This window comes from Anser anser (genome assembly GCF_964211835.1).
Source record: "Anser anser genome assembly, chromosome: 15".
Taxonomy (NCBI): domain Eukaryota; kingdom Metazoa; phylum Chordata; class Aves; order Anseriformes; family Anatidae; genus Anser; species Anser anser.
Window position 1 is genome coordinate 7,974,189 of NC_139736.1, and position 20,085 is coordinate 7,994,273.

General features: G+C 35.9%; 1 protein-coding gene across 9 annotated transcripts; it reads right to left on the reverse strand.

The window, feature by feature from the left end:
- Positions 1 to 2,077: 2,077 nt before the first annotated feature.
- LOC310882099 (transmembrane protein 180-like) lies at positions 2,078 to 20,035 on the reverse strand. Of its 9 annotated transcripts, none has more exons than XM_083800375.1 (8): positions 19,982 to 20,035; positions 17,946 to 18,136; positions 16,471 to 16,650; positions 14,995 to 15,729; positions 12,531 to 12,685; positions 10,957 to 11,040; positions 9,829 to 9,972; positions 2,078 to 3,187 (listed from the first exon to the last, which is right to left on the reverse strand). In XM_083800375.1, the coding sequence occupies exons 3-8, from the start codon at positions 16,621 to 16,623 to the stop codon at positions 3,058 to 3,060; spliced, it is 1,401 nt and encodes a 466-aa protein (XP_083656501.1). In that variant the 5' UTR covers positions 16,624 to 16,650; positions 17,946 to 18,136; positions 19,982 to 20,035; the 3' UTR covers positions 2,078 to 3,057. The 9 variants fall into 9 exon arrangements, with proteins under 9 accessions (XP_083656501.1, XP_083656503.1, XP_083656502.1 ...); XM_083800377.1 differs by having other exon boundaries at positions 17,946 to 18,075; positions 19,982 to 20,025; XM_083800376.1 differs by lacking the exon at positions 19,982 to 20,035 and adding an exon at positions 19,136 to 19,877 and having other exon boundaries at positions 17,946 to 18,075.
- Between the last annotated feature and the right edge of the window lie 50 nt (positions 20,036 to 20,085).

Genomic DNA, 20,085 nt, shown 5'->3' on the forward strand with positions numbered 1-20,085 from the left:
TTATACAGAAATCCTATGAAGTAATGGGATTCTCATTCCCTGAAGTTATCAAAACATTCCCTATTTTATATTATACACACTTAAATCCTCCTTATCAGTTACGAGGCTATTTTAGACATTCTTAAATTATCAAGAGTAAATTGTGGCATTTTTCCAGCAGTGGGATTTCAAGCTCACATACTATGAGCTAATAAGGAGAGAAAGCAGGCAAACCAGCTGTTACAAGACACTGAACTTTTGAATTTGATCATCCTTTACTTGAGTCACAGCCAAAACCAATCATGTAGGTTTAGCAAAGGATAACAAAGTTTAATGAATGTCAGAGAAATGGAGAACAAGCAATGTCAATCATAAAATGCTGTCAACCTCCTGTCACTACTTTTTGTAGTTAGACTACCACCTGAATTTAAGCCAGTTTTCCAGTTCTCTTTTAGATTGACTGCTGGTATGATGAAAGATGCTTTCTTTTTCCTGCCCTTATATCAAGAGAAATAGGGCAGACAGAAGCGAGAATACAAAATTCTAGTAATTTGCAGAATTATTAACATTTTACCTATTCAATTATTTGTATTGTGCTTCTAGGATTTGTTTTCTCAACTAGGTTACTCTACACAATTAATCCCTCATATTTTAAGGCAGTCTCACTTAGAAATCTTTGACTATTTACTTTTCCTATCTTAATTCTAAACATATAGAAGTTTAGAGGCTATTCAAGGTGTGCCTTCAGTCGTATCACCCCTTAATCCTTTTTATTTCAGCAATTAATATACTAGCTTTATCAAAAAACTTCCAGGAAAAAAAAATGAAAAAAATGAAAGAAAGAATGAAAAAAAAATCTGGCCATTTCAAAGAATTCTTAGTATGATTTTGACACTTACTAGCTTTCCTAATCAGTTTGACATCTTATTAGTTTTCCTATCAGGTAGCACCATGCTTTCCCAGTCGTTAACTATTCACTGTAACTAATAATGCTGTATTAGAAGAAATTAATAAACAGTCATCTAAGAAACTCTATTTATGCAACAACATATTCACCTATCAGAAAATGTGTATTATATGGGGATTGGATGAGCATATGAAAATTAGAAAATATGTAAACTCTAAAGAAAATTAAAACTATTGTAAGTTATTTATTAACATTTTAAAAGGAAAAATCAGGGAGAAAACAGTTTCGTACACTGAATTAAATATCACATTAACCTAAATTCTTTCAGATTTTTCTCCTTCAGCCTTTTCTCCTTCTGCCTTTTAGACAGAAAATGCATACATAGAACACAGCATATCTTTTAAAATTCAGAATTTAAACACACAGTCCATATCTGTCCTGGTATTTTTGCAAGTACTCTATTTGGATATGTAAATACAACTGACAATTGTATATGAGCATAATGCTATTAGCATGTACTAAGCAAATAAATAATGGTATTTCTGACAACACAGATAAAAACAGGTAAAAAAAAATCACATTTCCACCTTCTTACATTTTAACATAAACCTTCACATTCGTATCAAAAGATTCACTTGGATTTCTAAATATTTGAAAGATGGTTTTACACTTTTTCACTCATAGCTTTGAAAACATTTTGTAAAAGCAAGGAAACATTTTTTTTCTACTCTGTGAATGTAAAAACTGAGGCATAAAATATTATTTATTCAAGATTAGTATTTCAGATCTCAAACCTTCTCATTAAATGAGACTATTGCCCAACGAGAAGCACAGTAAATTCTTACACTCCTTTTGTTTCCAAGATTCCTATCATGATAAATGAGCTGATTTAGCACCTTAAAATCTTGATACATGCAATTCATCTTCTTGTACTCTCAACTGACTGGCGCTCTGTAAGAAAGGTGATTCTAAAATTATGTTTGACCAAGGAAAACAGAATGAAAATGAGGCAGGGTTAGATTATACTTAAGCTCTCTATCCTTACACAATTTGAAAAACATTGTTGCCCACATAGATTTTCTAATGCCAGGTATATTGGAGGAAAAAGAGTATCTATTAAACAAGAGTACTAAAACCATGCTAATGTATCTTATCATTACAACATGTGTGAAATAAAGAGAGGATTCAATGTTTCTGAAATTGTATCCAAAACTTTATTTCATAAAAATCACAGGATCCATTTAAAAGCTGAAAAGATTTTGATAAGGATAAGTCAGAAATTTAACTGGATTAATCAAATTAATTTCAACTGTGAGCACAGCAAAATTACCAAGCAGTTTAATATGTGTGCTTACATTTGTCCAACTAATTCAACACTACTACAACCGTATGCTGATGTCTTTCTTACCAGAATGAAATGACATTTTGTATCAGCTACTAACAATACAGTACCTCAAAACAATTTTCCCATTCAAAAAGCCAGAAAACTGCATCTACCTACCACCAACTAGAGATACTTGGAAAGCCAGTGAGGAAGTATGGAGCTTTTCCCATAACCTGCAATACTTCATTGAACACCATTTTAATCTTCTTATTTAGTTTTGCATAGACTTTTACAGGGTAGTTAATTATTCTTGGTGCTTCCTGTAGCAGCTGGCAGATTTGTCTTGTTAATGGTCTGGTAGACACCATCTACATTTTTCTCTTCATCTCCCTGCCATCCCTGAGGGATGTCTATCTGGGCTTTTCTAGACTATCCCTAGAGATCTGATATTTTATCAGATATGGCAGAATTAATCAACCGTCTTTCAGTAAGCTTAAGAACATACATTACTGTTGAATTCCAGGGATTCCTTTACCTGATCTGCCATATCCAGTCTTCAAAGGAGATAAACAGTGACCAATATATACCAGAAATTACTTTAATAAGTAATTATGGATAAAACACATCACATTCAAATAGCTGAACTCAAAAAATCCTCTGTACAGGGACTCAGAATTAAGGCTGAATGTGATCTGTGTTATATTCTACTATACTGAAGAACACAGTGTATTGAAATGGCTCAAATAGTATTTGGTCTAGCAGTCCATTTAAAGCAATTTTGCTTTTTCACATTTAAAACATGCCAAGTCCAGTTCAGCAGAAGTTTTAATGACCACCTGTTACATATTTAACGTACAGCTGTTAAATGACTATTCTGGATTGAAAAGCGAGTCCACGTCAGGATCTGCACAACTGCAATGCAAAGCGGAACCATACAGATCAAATAGAACATGACATCATGAAGACCTAAAAACAAACTGGTGAAAAAGATGAAAACACAGATTTCAATATGAAGAAGATAATTTCATGGTCATTTCACAGCAAATTATTTTTTAAGCATTCACCTTATAAACACATGCACATTACTGGGTACAATAAATTCTAAATAAAGGAATTATTATCTCAGGTATCACTGAGATGTATTCAGTTATATTTTCTGATTCTACATTCAGATTTTACGTTGTTTACTCCTCTCATAATAGCCAGGAGGAAATGAGATAACTACTTTACTACACATCTGTATTATTTAATATAGAAATTAATTTAAAGCAATATAATTCAATTATAGAACAGAGCATCTGAAAAGGTTTAGTGAGACTGAAAGATCTGGAAGATAAAGAAAAGCAGTACTGGAAGCAAACATTTTAACATGAAATTATTTAAGTTAAAATCTGAACTACTAGCTATCCACATAGTATACTACTGTAGTTGCTGAGGGCTAGGTGGGAGTCATGATTAATGCACAAAACTCACTATACTGTGCAATAAATAGGCTGCTTGATATACAAAGACTAATTTAATCTAATTTATTGTTTTAAAAGAAGGGATTAAAAGATTATATAAACTACTAAAATAATACTTGTGAAATTAACACTCAGATGCTTATTTATTCTTGTGGATGAATAGTATTTCCTGATCTAAATCTTCTTAAGGAATAAAAGCATCAACAACTATGAATCAGAAAGGAGAACATGAGAGTTAAAAAACTCCTTCTTTGAACAGCATGGTTTCTGACATCTCAAATTATACATTTTGGTGTTCGTCTAGTAGCTAGAATCATTATCTACTGGCATTCTGTTAATTATTGGATTCTAATTACTTAAATATTAGGAAAGTCAACTCAAGCTAAGAAACAGTCCCTAAATGAATTTTCTCTCCAAGAGACAATTTATTATCTATTTTTAATTAGCATTCAAGGGTTAGATGGGAGACTCACAGAACAGCTACAGACATGATCCAAAAAAACCTGAAATCTGTGAAAAAACTCTCATAAACTTGAGTAAGCTTTTGAATGGAATCTAAGAGTTTCTTTATATCACAAAAGAATCAATTCATGTCTCACTGTATTTAACAGAAAAATGCTCACAATCTCGAACATAACCTAGTGCATACATGTACACACCCCCATCCCAATCACAATTTATCTCAAATCCCGTACATGTTAATGCTACATAAGAAAACAAAAAAACATAGGCTTTCAAGTGAGTTTATCGCTCAGGCAATTGCATTTAATAAATGGAAGCTATTCACTAGCAGGTCACTGGCCCATAGCCAGTGTTTATTGGTAGCAACAGTAAACCATTTACATGTTATTTACTGGCCTGTATTCACTTGCATTTTCAGTCCACCTACAAGCAAACAAGGGCCCACATCATGCACACCACCATCACAACCGCCAATAGTTAACTGTAGGAGCAGTGTCAGCAGAGATGCCACAGACAAACTACTTACCTATCTTACCTATCTGCAGTTGCAGACAGGACTAAGATGCAGTTAACAGCATGTTGGGGTTTGTACTTTGGCTGTTCTGCACACTAAAGAGGATTGCAGTTCTCAGTACTAAAATTCTTCCACACTTATATAAAAAGAAGGACAAATGTGAAAGAACACCTGCCAAATTACTGACTTTCACTGATGCAATCCTGATTTGGTTTGAGTGAAGCAATATTGGTTTAAGAAAATAATATTGCCTATTGTTGTGTTGTAAAACCTCAACTTATGAAAAGTATCTATAGTACAGAGAACAATGAATGGGAAAATATTTCATTAAGAGACCAGAATAAATCAAGAGCAGTGCTCAGATTTCATCGTAATAATTAGCTGAACCAGTTATCAGAAACTTCCAAGTCTACTGTCATTTCTTGCACATGAAGGAATAAAACATACCATCTTCCCCTAGACCTCCCTAATATCTGTCTGAATAGAACGTGATGTAGTCCAGAAATTCAGTACAAATGCATCAACAGTTCACAATGCTTCCATTACATAATGAAGAGTTACTGTCAAGTAACTTAATTCTGAAGAATGAATTTGAAAAGCACACTTTTAAGAGAAGTTAATTGCAGTTGCAGCAACTCTCCAGAAGAGGGAGTTTTTAAACTAGGTATCTTTTCCATAGCAAAATATAAAATAAATGATAGTAATTTAAAATATTAAGCCGTATGCGACAGGTAACATTTTATTACCATGATGGATCAAAACCAACCAAACAAACAAACAAAAAAACAACACAGGACCACTCTATTCTGAAAACTATTGCTCAAATGTTAAGCTATCACATTAAAAATACTTAAGGTATCTTCCACTACAAAATGCTTAACTTATGTGTAGCTACCCCATTCCCTAAGAATGTGGTATAATAAGTATATTAATGTATAGTGTATATGGAATCATGTGTAACACACAGAGAATTGTGTATTATATATCAGCCAACTACATGTGTGATAGAGGTTATACCGAATGGCAAGAACACTTCTGGAAGAGAAATACAGAGTTCATAGCAGAAAAGTCACACTTTAGAGTTACAAAACCAGAGGGAAAAATGAGATGGAAGTGGATTTCTCCTAAGGAACAAGACATACTGATGGCTAAGAAGATACTACCATTGGGGCAGAAGTACATACTGGTAATGGTAAGTAAGAATTTGGTGATGCTAAAGGTCAGTTCAAAGGTTTCATTACAGAAGAAGAGTGGAACAATCTTCCGTATGTCTGGTTTATTACAGTACAGGGATCACCGTCCAGTGATAAGCATTTTATCATTTTTGATTAATCTCAACCATCAATCTGGAGGTGCTCCAGATGAAAAGAGAAAGGAGACTACAACTTCTTTTCTTCTAGGCCTTCACTCTCCATATAAAACCGTTTCACTGTCTTACCAGCTTGGGTGCCCTGCAGAATACAACTGTAACTGAAGCCACCAAGATGATGACAAACTATTGTCTCAAAAGATCTCTAGGGATAAGAATTTGACTCAGAGCATGCCAGATGCCCTAATAAGCTGGTCAGGAATGTCGTCCTTACACAGGCAGAGAATACGTGTGTGCAGACTGTTCAATATCACGATGGCAACAAAAAACAGACAAGCTTAAAAATTGGCAACTTACAGTTGGCTGGTATTCTAATAGAGTTTTATTAACTCTGCTGAAACAATAATGAAATACCCTGATCATGGAGAATATCAAAGAGTCATAGATAGTATCATGTAGCTGAAAAATCAAAATGTCACTACTGGAATGATGAGGTATAGGTAAGGTAGTGCCATCTCACAGACTTTTTGCCAGAGGCATAGAATCAGACGACATGATTTGCTCAGCAGATAGCTTTGATTGACAGTTTCTTTCTGATACAGTGCAAGATGAGCACCAAAGACAGAATATTTGTGAAGCCCACTTCTGAAGGGAGTACGCTAACAAAATGATTTCAAAATATATAAAACAAATGAAGTATGGGAGACACGCCCTTCTGCCATAAGGTAAGAACCTTTCTTTTATATATGCAAGTTGAAGTCATCCAGAAAGTTTGTGAGCTCCAGCATTCCGTGTGGTCTTGCATAAGCAATGTATCAATAAATGAGAAAATGAAATGACAGTATTAAACAAAAATAAGAGTGAACAAGCAGAAAAAGCTTATTCCCATAATTTCTCAAGTGTACACTCATTGCTGGAAAATGTTTTATACAACAGAACAGAATAGTTCTGTTGGAAGGGACGAACAAAGATCAAGTCAACTGCCTGACCACTTCAGGACTAAGCAAAAGTTGAAGCATATAATTAAGGGCATTGTCCAAATGCCTCTTGAACAGTGACAGGCATGGGGCATCAACCACCTTGCTAGGCAGCCTGCTCCAGCAAAAACTTGGGAAGTTGCTGAGAATACAAAAGCCAACGTTCAAACTTTAGAGCCTGAAAGGAAAGAAAAGGAAGGCACCTGGACATTACTTTTCTATGTTCATTCCATAGAACATTAGCATTCAAAACATACAAAAGACAAAAAAAAAACAAAACAAAACAAAAAAAAAACACACCACCACCGCCACCACACGCAAATCAAACCAAACAAAAGCCACAGCGAATCCCATACATCTTACTGAGATTCTTCCACTTTGTGAGAGAATCTGTGGAATAAAACTAATGCAACGGACAGTATCTGTATGTAAGAAGGAACTGCCCACCTGTAACAGTAACACTAATATTTTCACTATAGCTAAGTACTGGTACTTTTTTTGTTATGCTTTAATTTTCAGTTAAAGAAAAAATGAATAATTTAGAATTCAGCAAATTTTGCTGACTAGTTTATGGTTTTTGCATCTTCTTTCTTTTCTTGGTGAATAACATTGCTGGAAACTCTTAAGACACATTTATTCAGGGCCCAAACATTTTAGTAATGCAGAATAAGGATTCGCTGTGCTATCTTCACAATTCACTACCACTAATATCTAATAAAGTAAAGGCTTTTTAGAGCACTTACTAGATATTGCCAGCGTTGGAGAAGGAAGGACATAGCTGAGACTGTACTGGCATGGGCCATAACACTCCGTTATATGTAATTCACATGTTATTTATTGTTAACACTTTGAGCATGTTTGAAGTGATCTCCTGTATTCAGTTTCTGTTTTTCCCCAGATAACAACTCTGTCCTGAGACAAGTGTGCATAAGCTGCCTGTCTATGTATGGCTGAAATCAGAGACCAGTTGATAGGGTTTGAATATGTATAAGTAATTTTAGCTCAGTCAATGGTCAGAGTACATCACCATGGGCAAAGTGACTCCCGAGAAACAATCTTCAGTAGTCTGGTCTTTGTGAACATGCACACTGTACTCCATTCACAAAGAAAGCACTTACTGACCAATCCAGAAATTACAATTTTTTTTAATATCTGATTTTCATTAATTCTTCTCCAGAGAAGCTGCTGGATTTGTCAGTTAGCTGGAAGAAGTGTCAAATGACTAAGATCAGACTCTGATGGTCAAATTTGGAGTTCACGTCTGATGTGCACATGAACACATATATACAGAATGTGTGCAGACTTTTGTATTTCAGACATTCTTTTTGAGGGGGTGGGCGAGGTATATGCGCAGAATATTTCGGGTGTTTTTTGATTAACTGATCTCAACTTTGTACCTTTAAGCTGTTCCTTGCACTAGTAAAATAAATCAACATAAATCAATTTCAACACAACTCAATTTCAAATACAGGTTTTAGGGACTGAGTATTCAAAGTATTTCAACTCTATATCCAATAAGTTTATTGTTGCTATAGTTCAGAGTCTACTTATTGGAAAAAAAAATAGGACTACTGTGATTTAAAATCCATCCACAAAGGGATCGTTTCTCTGGTTAAAAGGGAACAGATCTGAAGTTTTCTTGCTTCAAATCTGAATTTCTCTGAGTCATCAAGATGAATATATTCAAGCTTTCTCATAATTCAACATCCAGTTCAACCTACCACTCTTCTGCAAAAATCACTCATCTTATTTGACATTATAATGAGGTTCATGTCCTTATCACATCATCTCACTGTCTGACTATCCACAGAATGCATTAAAATCAAATCAACTGTTCTCAAGCATAGCCTCAGACATAAGCCTTCTTTGCTTATGTCAAGATGCTTTTCTGAAGACTACCTGTTGCACTTTTATGTTGTATTTTTCCTCTTTTTTTTTTTTTTTTTTTTTACAAATTTCCTCAAATACAAAATATTCTCTTAGCCTTAGGTAACACATAACCAGTCTTTTTTCCTTCAAGAGCTATGTCCACAAAAGTTGGTATAGAATAATTATCTTCTATGCATTTTTTAAGCTTTCTAATCAGAATTGAGTAGAGGAGCTATGTAGTACTTAGGATATCCATGTTGTTCTTTCAAACAAATCCTAATCGGACTAATTTTTGCTTTTTAGTGCTGACTTCAATAATTCTGTACGTTGTTACTTCCTTTTGTTGGACATAAATAAACAGCCTGACCTTTTTAGCGTACTGACTCCCTGTTAATTTATTTATTTACTTTTAAAGCCCATGCATTTCCAATGTGTTAACTAGCAACCACAGCTTTATGCTGTATATTAAGGTCTCCAGGGAATGCAATGAAATCATTAGCATTAGAATGGTAAGCAGTATAGAAGCCAAAATGATACTCCTATTTGAGGTAAATTCTCCTCCAGTGATTACACTGCTTTCTCTCAAATAAAAAATATATCTTAAAAGCAAACCTATTAGGATTATATATTTAAGGAAATCAGCTTGTGAGATAAACAAAACACGGAAGCCAGGACTACATCTATCTTAATAAGAAGTAGTAGGTGACCTCAAACTGTTCTTTTTATTTTTTCATAATGAAAAGGGAGATGGTCAAATACTGAAATGTATCCTTTTTTTCCCCCAAATTAGGTAGGTGTGCTTAAATGTATTGTTTAATAAAGGATTTATTCCTTTTATAAAAATCTAGAAAACATTTTATTTCTATGCATAAAAAGAAAACAAATGAAAAATATGTTTAAAGTGCTCATATTTTTGAAGCACAGCCGATGCAAACTACTGGTAGATTAGTTTTCCATTTACTGTCTGAATGACAGGATTATTTCACTCTAAGTTCTGTGATTTAAAGCAAATTTCTGAACTCACCTTGGATCAGGCTGAGCAACTTCATTATTCAAGTTCTCATATCCAAATTGATTTAGTATGGTAACCACAAGCATTGGAGCCAAAGATTGGGCAGGCTTGGTAAATAAAGCATTGGTACCAAAAACCATAGAGGAAAGTGGTGATCTAAAATATTTCAGAAAATAAATCCAAACATACAACACCATGTTATTAGTATGTAGCATCAATTACAATAATGATTCTTTAAATCCTGTTAATACGCAAATGTTAACTCACAATAGCTAGCTTTATATTTTACACATACTGACTGCAAACAGATCAGCTATCATAATGAAATCTCATTTTCTTTGGAAATTAAAGACAAAAAAAAACACCTCTGGGCTATATACAGCTTGGCCCCAGTTCTGAAATGACTTGCACACAAGTTCAACTTTTGCACACTGAGTAATTATTGAAGCTAAGCTAGACTGAACAATGCATGGAAAATTAATTAGAACGTAAGATTACACACATGAAGCCAAAAAAGGATTTTTTTTCTCTGTGAAAGCAATAGTTCTCACCTTTGAGGGTGAAGTCCTGTAATACCCTTTGACCAAGATTGAATCTGCACTAATACAAACACTGGTGTAACCAACAGGAAGTTGCTTGCACTTTGATAAAAATCCAAAAGATCCATGAGTTGTCATATGCTAGCTCACAGCTGGTTTTATCACTTTTTATTTCGGAGAGATAACAGCAACCACTTAGACTTTGAAGTTTGCACTTTAAGTAGCATAGGTAAAACTTTCTAAACTCCTTTTTCACGTTAGAAAGGTGACAATAGATGTATAGGGTTACAAAATAATTCAATTTAAGCTGACATTAACAAACATTAAAAAAAAAAAGCCACCTGGAGAACTTGGCTTATACAATAGTGCAATTAAAACTAGAAATTACCTAATAAGCCGTTCAAAGTGTTCTGCTGAAGTAATGGCAGGAAACTTCATTAAAGTTCTTATCTTTACTTGTGCTACGTTGTTCTTACAAAAAGTATGTCTGTGTCGAGCACCCAAGATCACTTACAGCCTTCCCTTGACATAATCTAACTTACTAAAGAGTAACATCAGAAATTACAGTGTATTTCAAGAAAAACAGTTAAGAATGACATACCTCCGCTTGTGCTTTATTAAATCTGCATCAACAATATCTGCCAAGGGCAAATTGAACAAACTAAATGAAGCTTGTACAATTACCCTAAAGAAAGACAAAATAATTAAGATTCTTTTTAAAATACATTTTCAAAATAAAAATGGTAACTGATGCCTAATTCTAGCATGTGCATCCAACTACACTAACATTTCTGCAAACACACAAAACTGAGATGTTCGTTAAAACATGGTGATGTATGTTTAAACAGAAGTTCTGAAAGCACTGGTAGGTCTGTTCTTAATTGAGAATTAGAAATTGATATGCAGACCTAACATTTTTTTTGTTTTTTTCCTGGACACTGGTGGAAAGAGTCACAAATACTTGCTTGATATTATCAGTAAATGTCATTTAAAGTGACATGAAGAAAAAAAACACCTTATAGGAACAAAAAAACTCAAAATTTTCTCTTGAAATCTGAGATGGACATGGAAAGGACTGGAAAGACCACATGCAAGACAAAATCCAAGGTGGAAGAATTAGAAAAGTAGAAAGATTTTATATGCATTCCTATGTATGTATTCACATTTTGCATGCATATATGCCTTTAAATATGCACACACACAATCTTACTCTTAAACTGCTAACTGAAACCATAAATTCAAGTATCAGGACTTCAACATTTTGTTAAATTTTGGCTGTGATTAGCTTTTACTAATGAGAGGCTTCGAACAATTACCACTTTAAAGTCTTTAGGCACCTTTTCAGATTTTCCTGTGGAAATCCAAATATATCTTCATCATTTAAAGTGTGCAAGTAATGAAATGCAATTTATTGGTCATACAATTCAGCGTTACAGTAGCCCATGACTGAAATACTGAAAATGAGAATGAAAATAGGAAAAAAAAAAAAAAAGAAAGAAAACAAAGGTAGAAAAGGAAAGTAGGAACATGTAGAAATAAAGCAATGAAATTAAAAAAAAAAAAAAACAGAGAAAAATGAACTGCTGCAACAATATTCTGATACAAACAGGTCTTTATTTCTAAATAAGTTTTTGCAAATGTTATAATGTGTTTCCTCAATTAAAGAATTACTTCCTGGCATCATACTTCCCCATTACTACTGAAAATGCAACCTAGTATTGGTTACCTAATGGATACCTGACTTACTGGTACTTATTTTGCAGTGCAATACACAAGTGTTCATGCACTACAAAATGTGGTCTGAGGCTTCCCTAGCAAACACTCACTGAAGAGTTCCTCTACTAAAATCTTTGTAGTCAACAAGAGGTTCTGCTTACCTTGAATCTGAACTTGTCTCACGTTAAAACAGACATATGGCAGGAGGCATTTGGCTGCAAACCATAGTCACTGATCATTTCTAAGCCTTTTTTTTTTAAAGCAGAAATTAAAAGCTGAAGCATACTAAAATGAAAGCTGAAAGAAGTTGTAAGCAGTTTTGAGTTTTCTGACGAGTGAAACAGAACAGAAAGAAAACCATAAAAGCAGTGGCAAAATCTTCAGGCTATTAGAAACAACTGTCCACTCTGTTAGAATTATTTAAGTTGTGTCTATGAAAAAGGAAATATACTTGCTTACATGTTTGTTGTGAGATAAAATGCCAAGAGATAATAATGTTCTGGTCCTAGAAAAAACATGACAGCAGCAGCTACTCCTTCAAAGTAAAAGGAAAACAAGATGATTCTGTAATAACCAAACTTCTTCAATGAAGCGTGACTGAGAAGAACAAGGCACTGAAAAGACAACATATACACATATATGAGGAAAAGACATAGCATAGTATTTCAGCAGTAGGAGAGCTATAAAGCACAGAACAGACACAAATAAATCATTACTACCCAGTAAAGAAGAAAAAGCTTTTCTAAAACGTACAAACCAAATTAAAATATAAAAATTCAACAAAGAAAATATTTACTGGATCATTCTATGCTGCATCTACCGGGTAAGAATGGTTTCCTTTCACTCAAAACTAGCCAGATAAGAACTGTTACATTCTGAGGAAAATCCTATTTCCCATGTTGCCTCACTATTATTTAATGGTCATGATCTTTGTTTGATACTCTTCAAATAATTAAATTTGCAGCACGTTAACTGTAAACCAAGCATCTTGCCTCCTGAATTTTATGATCAGTTGTCTTTCTCGAACCACGTAATATTCAGATAAAGAACAAGAAGGAAATCTCCTTATACATTTGTTCTCATATTTGAATACTTTAACACAATGAATAAAACCAGGATGCTATGATGAGACAAAAATTACTACGGCAAATACTATTTCCAAGCTCAAGACTTCTATTTAAACCAATGATCAAAGAGGTAAAACAAATCTAGAAAGTTGGTATAGCAACAAAATCTGATTGCAAGAAACTAAACATACTCCTCGCTCAAGGCTATTTTCATTTTTTTCATAAATGGGCTTATTCTAGAAATTGTAAGATGTTATTTAGTGGATGCTATTGTAAAAAACATGACCTCGTCTCCTGTAATTGAGAAATAACCCTGTCTCAGGAAGCACTTATGATTTATAAAATTCCTTATTACCTGCATATTTTTAGGACAGCGTATTTTAAGAATAAGTGCTAACTTAATGATGCTTTACATTTAAATTTGCCTTTGTTTCAGCAACAAAGTTTCCCTTGTAGGCAGATCTTATTCTTTGCAGCCACTACTAAAAGGAACCTGAGACAGAAGCTGCAGTCTGTTTGAGCACAGACCATCAAAGCACGGTTCATAAGAAGGGGCTTTATTTTACAAGGGCTGGGTGCTTTTCCAGTAAGTGAAGTTCAGGACATTGCCACAAGAGAATTTCTCTTATTATATCTTGAGCTCAAAGGGACAAAACCTGAGAAAAATAAGGTCACAGCAAACTCTCTACAGTTCAGTGACCTCCTAGACAAAGAGTCTCTGGGGACCAGAGAGAAATGCATTTTCTGAAAGATTGTTCGTTTCACACTGTCATGCTGATTGTATCACCAGGGGTGACTGCTATATATTGAGTGTAAGCGTATGCAAGCTTTCCTAACTTCTGTAGTTTCTGATTTATTTCCAAAGTTCATAGCCTAGCCGAGTTATAGAAAAAGAAACTATAAAACTTGTGGCAAGGATAAAAGTTGAAATGATTTATATTTAAGTGTTATGGAATAGAAAAGGTATGTTTAGGATCTGGGGGAGAAAAAAAAAGTCACTTCTGTGTTATATATGCAAAAGCCAAAAAATGTAACTGACTTTGAACTGTGAATTCCATGTGCACTTCCATGCTATCCTCTTTTAGATTCTACCTACTGAAAAACGAGTATGTTTACATTCAGTGGGACATATTTTTGCTGGTTTTCATGCTCTCACACATTACTGGTTTGGGTTCTCCTTTCTTTTACAGTCCGTTACTCCTCCCTCCATCTCTGTCTGGGGTCTTGGAATCTTTCTCCATACCAAGTAAATGTAGCTGACCAAGACAGTAAACAACAAAATAGATGGGAACGTATTATTCTCCAAAACCAGCCATTTAGAGTTTTGTTTGCTTTCATATATTTCAACAATGCTTTTAATACCTAATTAATTTTTCCAGTGTTTTGTGCAGTTTATCTCAGAAACTTCCTGAAGAAGAGATTATTCTTTCATCATATATTACAAATCAAAAACAATGACAAAATAATTAAGAATTATATAGATTTTGCTTTTAGGAACTTTCTATCTTGATCATGCTTTTCATTCCTTTATGCCTGGGTATTACAAATCCTGTAGGCCACAAAACATTCATTCCTTGCATATTCATATTTCACATTCTTGTAAAATGGTTTTCTACCAGTCTGCCTGCTTGTCCTTTCTCACTACCCTAGCCTTACATCCGGTAAGCCTTCCATACCTACAGGTATTTTCTTCTTTTAGGGCATTGGTGAGCTAGATTTGTTTCTTGGTATGGCCAATCATTTACACTGGAGACACCATTTTTTCAACAAACACTGTAAATAGACACCTTAATCTAATAAGAGCTACTGAAACACCATATTTTCGTATTTTGAAATACAAAAGTGATACTGCCTACCTGAGGACAAATAAAACCTGCTCCGTACATGACACTTCTTATTGAGGAAGAAAGGACATCCTTAGGAATGAGATTATCCGCAAAGATCATCATAAAATTGTTGCAGAATGCTAGGTGAAAGACTTGGAAGAAGTTCATAGTTACAAAAAATAAAAAGTTTTTCTCTGTCATAATCTGTTTGGTCAATAAAATTACAGAGGACCAGGAAAGAACCCTATCACCATTTTCTAGATTAGCATTCTCCGTAAGAACTTCTCTCTGCTCATACTGACTAGTACTATATTTGCCTGTGTAACACATACAAGCTGTTGCTAATGCTGCAACCAAAACAGCAAAAGCCTGAAAACTGGCAAAATTTTCCATATTATCTGATATTAGACCACAAAAGAGAATGCTCGTAGATCCGATTAATGTTGCTACTTGGTTGTATTTAATAAGCTGAAGCCTACTTTCATGTCTTGTTGAAATTTCTGCAAAGAGCGCGCACTGCGCTAGAAGCACAAAAGTAAGCAAACCATCAAAAGCACATAATGCAACAATAAGGTGAAGACCACTTAGCCAGTCACCTTCTTCATAATGTTTCCAAGGAAACCAAGGAAGCAAAAAGGCTAACGCGTATAAAGGAGCTCCATATAGAATTGAAAACTGGCGTCTTGAGCAGCATGCGAATTTGGAGTTATCTTGGATATATCCGAAAAGAGGATCGTTAATGGCATTCCATATCATAAATACAACCTGGGGCAAACAAGCAAGAAACACAACAGAATTTATCATCAGTGTGATTTTCCTGCAGAGGTTACACAAACCCAGAAATAACAATCACAGTATTTATTTAACATGAATCGCTATTAAAAGAATAAAAAAAGATGAAAGGTCAAAAACAGACTTGGGACAAAATTCTTAAAGGTATTTAGAGTTTTACATTAATTCTGAAAGAAATCAAACTGAGTAAGTAGGCAGGTGTAAACGACAAGCGAACCTGTGCCTCTTAGACTTCACTCCTTCGAACACTTCTATACCTGGGATATATCTTCCAAACTCTCACAGCAAATAATTCATGACATGAGCTGGCCCATTACATTCAGGAGTCTATTTACAACAAGAGTTGCACACCTGGATAATGACTTGCAGAATAAGGGCAGTATCTATGTACCTGAGCACCCCAAAGGAAAGCACTACAGTCAAAGATATCTATGGAGCTGAGGTGCAAGATTAGTTTAAAACATTAAGTGAAAATATCAAAGGTAAAAATCTTTCCAGCAATTAAAGTTCGGAGTCTTTTAGTCTAAAGACTGTAACAAATGGGTTTTGTGTGTATTTTAATTTGTGTATAAATTAACTAAATTTAAAGTTAATGTACCGTATAACTATTTGCAATGCATTCAAAAGAAATTCTTTAAAAAAGAAACAAAAAACTTTGTTATAACACAGACACATAATACACAATGGTAATCAAAATATTTCATTGTACAATACCTGTGCTTGATGAAACGCTACTTCTGAAATTTTGTATCGGTTTAGGAAAAGCTTAACGTAGTAGAAATTAAAGATACTGTTCATCATTCCTGCACCTAATGTAGTCATGGAGTATGCCAGCGCATTTGGTTGAATTCCCAAAACAAACTTCATCTTCCAAATTGTACGAATCTATTCTTCCTTGAGTTACAAAAAAGAATTACAATGGTTGGTAAAATAATTTTCTAAAGTAAAATGATATAGGAGATTGGCTTGTTTCAGAGGTGTAGGGATGGACTCTTACAGGAAAACTCCCCCATCCTCACTTTTTCTTCTAAAATTAGCAACGCGTTTTACTGAGTTATAAGACACTGCGCACAAAACTGAATAGGTACAAAATATTAAGAAGTCAGTGACATTTCTAAATATAATCAATGCTTACAAATCAATAGAACAAGTAGACAGAAATTTAAAATAATCTTTTCTGAACTGGTGCACATTAAAATCTGCTATTGCAAACACCAATGCTTGTGTAGAGGTTAAAGTAATTGCATAAATTTTAGATCTTTCTTGCTAGCTACGTAGTTTTAGAATTATGAAGCTGTGTAGGAATGAAGTGACTCAATTCATAACCCTACGTATTCCATAGCTATGAATGTCAAATGCAGCATACACTTAGATGAGTATTTCTTTCAAAACAAATAGAGTTTTGTTTTTGCATTTTTAAATGTTAATAGCTAACAAGCATGGAAGCAGTACTTTTAACTAATAAACAAATGAGATGTGAACAGAAGCCATAAAACCATTAAAACACTTTTTAACAGTTTAAACATTTTCCTACTAGAAGAGACCACATGTAAACAAAATCCTGAAAGTAGCTGGTATAGGGCAATACAGCACTTAAAGTATTTCCAAGTAACAGAGATACTTTAATATAGTTCTGTAGTATATCAAACAGATCTTCAGCCAACAATTTTTAAGATGCTGACTTTTTCCACGTATCTAGGAATTAAGTGAAATATGTTTGGTATAATCTATCCCGTGAAAATAGCTAGCTCCAGGGAACCTCTGCCTTCTAAAGTAATGATTACCTTTATTGTTCTCGCCCAGATTCAATTCTATGATCCCAACACAAAAATACTTCTACCAGTTACCTCTTTTTAACTGAGCCTTTATTATTCTTTATGTCTATTTGAAAGACGCTGTCTGCCATTAATTTGGAGATACTTCAGGTTCAAATTTCAGCCTTATTATGCACACTAACTCCAGAGCTTCACAACCTGCTGTCAATGGTCCACGCTTTGCTCCTCCACATTGTATTTACGACTTTATCCTAAATGCAATTTTCAAATATCCATCAAAATACACAGTTTGAGTATCTGTTTGGTTTGAAGATCTGCTTGATAAGCACATCTATAAGCAACTCCCTGAACTCATCATATCAATGATCATGACCACGAAAGACACAAGAAATTTAAAGCAAGGTGGTTTCCAACCTTCTAGCTTCCTGTGGTTCACAAAGTGGCAGAGGACAGGCTGCTGTGAGGGCAGACGGTAACCTCCTAATCACCAGGTGAGGCCAGACAAAAGCTGCAGATCAAGTAGATGGCTGGAGAAGTGTCTATTCTGGCTCAGACAGAGGGCAGAACAGCAGTTTTTCCATCCACTCCCAAACACAGAAAGCGAACTACTTACAGAGCACATAAAAGGTGGTTGGTTGCATTTTTGTGCATATCTTTAAGATGCTCACATACGAATCTATATGCAAAGAGAAGATAACTTCTCTTGACAGGTAAGAAAAAAATCAAGCTGACAAACAACTTGAACTAAGTTTTTTCTTTATAAACCCAGTTTATTTATAAGAATATGACTGAGTTTTTAGATATTTGAGCATGAGTATTTTCAAATTTATTTTTCAGACAGCTATGGCTGCAAAGGCTCTTTCATTTCCATATGATTAAATTTTTCATCTTTGTAACACATTTGGTTTCATAAACTGAGAAACCTTAAATGAAGAATAAGGTTATTGAAAAGATGGAATCTGGAATGTTTGTTTTTATGAAGAGATATTAAAATTGTGAAAGACATTATAATAAGTATGTTTTTGATAAGCATCACATTCTTTTTAGAAGAAATGTGTGTTCAAGTCTTCACAAATGTACTTCATGAAGTGATTCATGTAGAAGATATCTTTGGAAAGGTAGACATTTCATCTGTAACCCTTTCTGGGTTTTCAAATGGAAAACGGGAGGCCTCTCCTCTCCCTTAAATTCCACAGGCATCAAGAATAAGCATGCTTGACATTAACATTCATTTCTCAAATCGTACTTGACTCAGTTCCTTCCTACACATAAATAGAAAAATGGTTCCCTTAGCTTCAGAAAAATTGAAAGCATTTCTTCTACAAAAATCTTCTAACAATGTGCAACCAGGCCTCTAGTGTCATGACTAATTATAATACACAGGATCTGACACAACTCTTTACACTAATTGGTACATCTGGTCCTGTACCTTGTTTATGAAATAGGTTCAATTAGAAGTTGAGGTACCACACTTCCTTTCCCAAAAGATGTGCTCTTTAATTGTACAACAATGAAATCATGCGTGAGTACCCCCTCCCTCTTCCTAAGAGTCAGCCTTTACATGGAGCACATTAAAGCACAGGTGTTGACATTTCGTGACTCACAGAAGGCAATCGGTTTCAGAAATGTCTAGTGGTTGCAACCGCGTTAATACAGATGAGCCAAGAGAAGAGGCTGTTTAAAGCAGCGAGACGCAGCATGGCATTACTTGCATCTCTCCCAGGGCTGGGTGACGACCTCTAGAAGCTGGAGCACAAACTTGGAGAAGAAAAGTGGATTCCCAAGTGGCAACGAGCTTTGGCTGGACCACACCGGGTGGCAGCAGGCCCCGCTGGGTCCCGCACTGCCGTGTGGTGCTCATGGCCCTGATGGTCACAAACACCTTCCTCGTCCTCAGTCCCATTAGGGCAGAGTTAAGAATAAACCCTTTCCTAGTCCTGAGGGGCAACGCCAAGGGACAGGCTGCTGAGGGCGGATGAGAACCGAAAGCACCCGGAGCAGGAGGCACCGGCAGCGCCTTCGAGCCCGCTGAGCTCCTGAGAGGCTGAGGAGGCGCTGCCCGGGGGCGCTGGCCTGCGAGAAGCGGGCACACGGAGCTTTTTCCTCAGTAGCCCCCAGACCCAGCTCCCCGTCCCTCGCGTGGCAGGAGCCCGCCGGAGCAACCCCCGGACCGCCCTGTGCCCAACGCGGAGCCTCCCTGAGAGCAACGCCGCTGAGGGGAGCCGGGGGTCCGCGCCCCGCCCCGCCTCACGGGCTGCTCCCTCAGCGCCCCGCGTGGGCTGTCGAAGCGAGGGACGCTCCCCAGGAGCCGCGGCTTCCCTCACACCCGGAGCTGCGGATTTCCCCCCCCACCCAGCCCCGCCTCAGCCGCGGGGAGCCCCCATAAGGACCAGCACCGCCGCGCTCCCCTCAGCCCCCCGCACTGCCCGGCCCTGCCCGGCTCGACCCACCTCCTCCCCCTGCGCCGCCGCCTGCTGGGGCGGGGCCATATTAACCCGGGCCAACCTTTCCTTCTCTCCCATTGGCTTCTCGCCGCGGATCGGCGCGATGATTG

What these genes read in the sequence shown, in the direction of transcription:
- LOC310882099 (XM_083800375.1), bottom strand. Translation starts at nt 16,623, where the DNA reads ATGAAGTTTGTTTTGGGAATTCAACCAAATGCGCTGGCATACTCCATG. An exon ending in CAGGTTTTATTTGTCCTCAG is followed by an intron (nt 12,686 to 14,994) that starts GTAGGCAGTATC and finishes TTGTCTTTTCAG; the next exon opens with TGCCTTGTTCTTCTCAGTCA. An exon ending in GTTGCTCAGCCTGATCCAAG is followed by an intron (nt 3,188 to 9,828) that starts GTGAGTTCAGAA and finishes CTTTTTCACCAG; the next exon opens with TTTGTTTTTAGGTCTTCATG.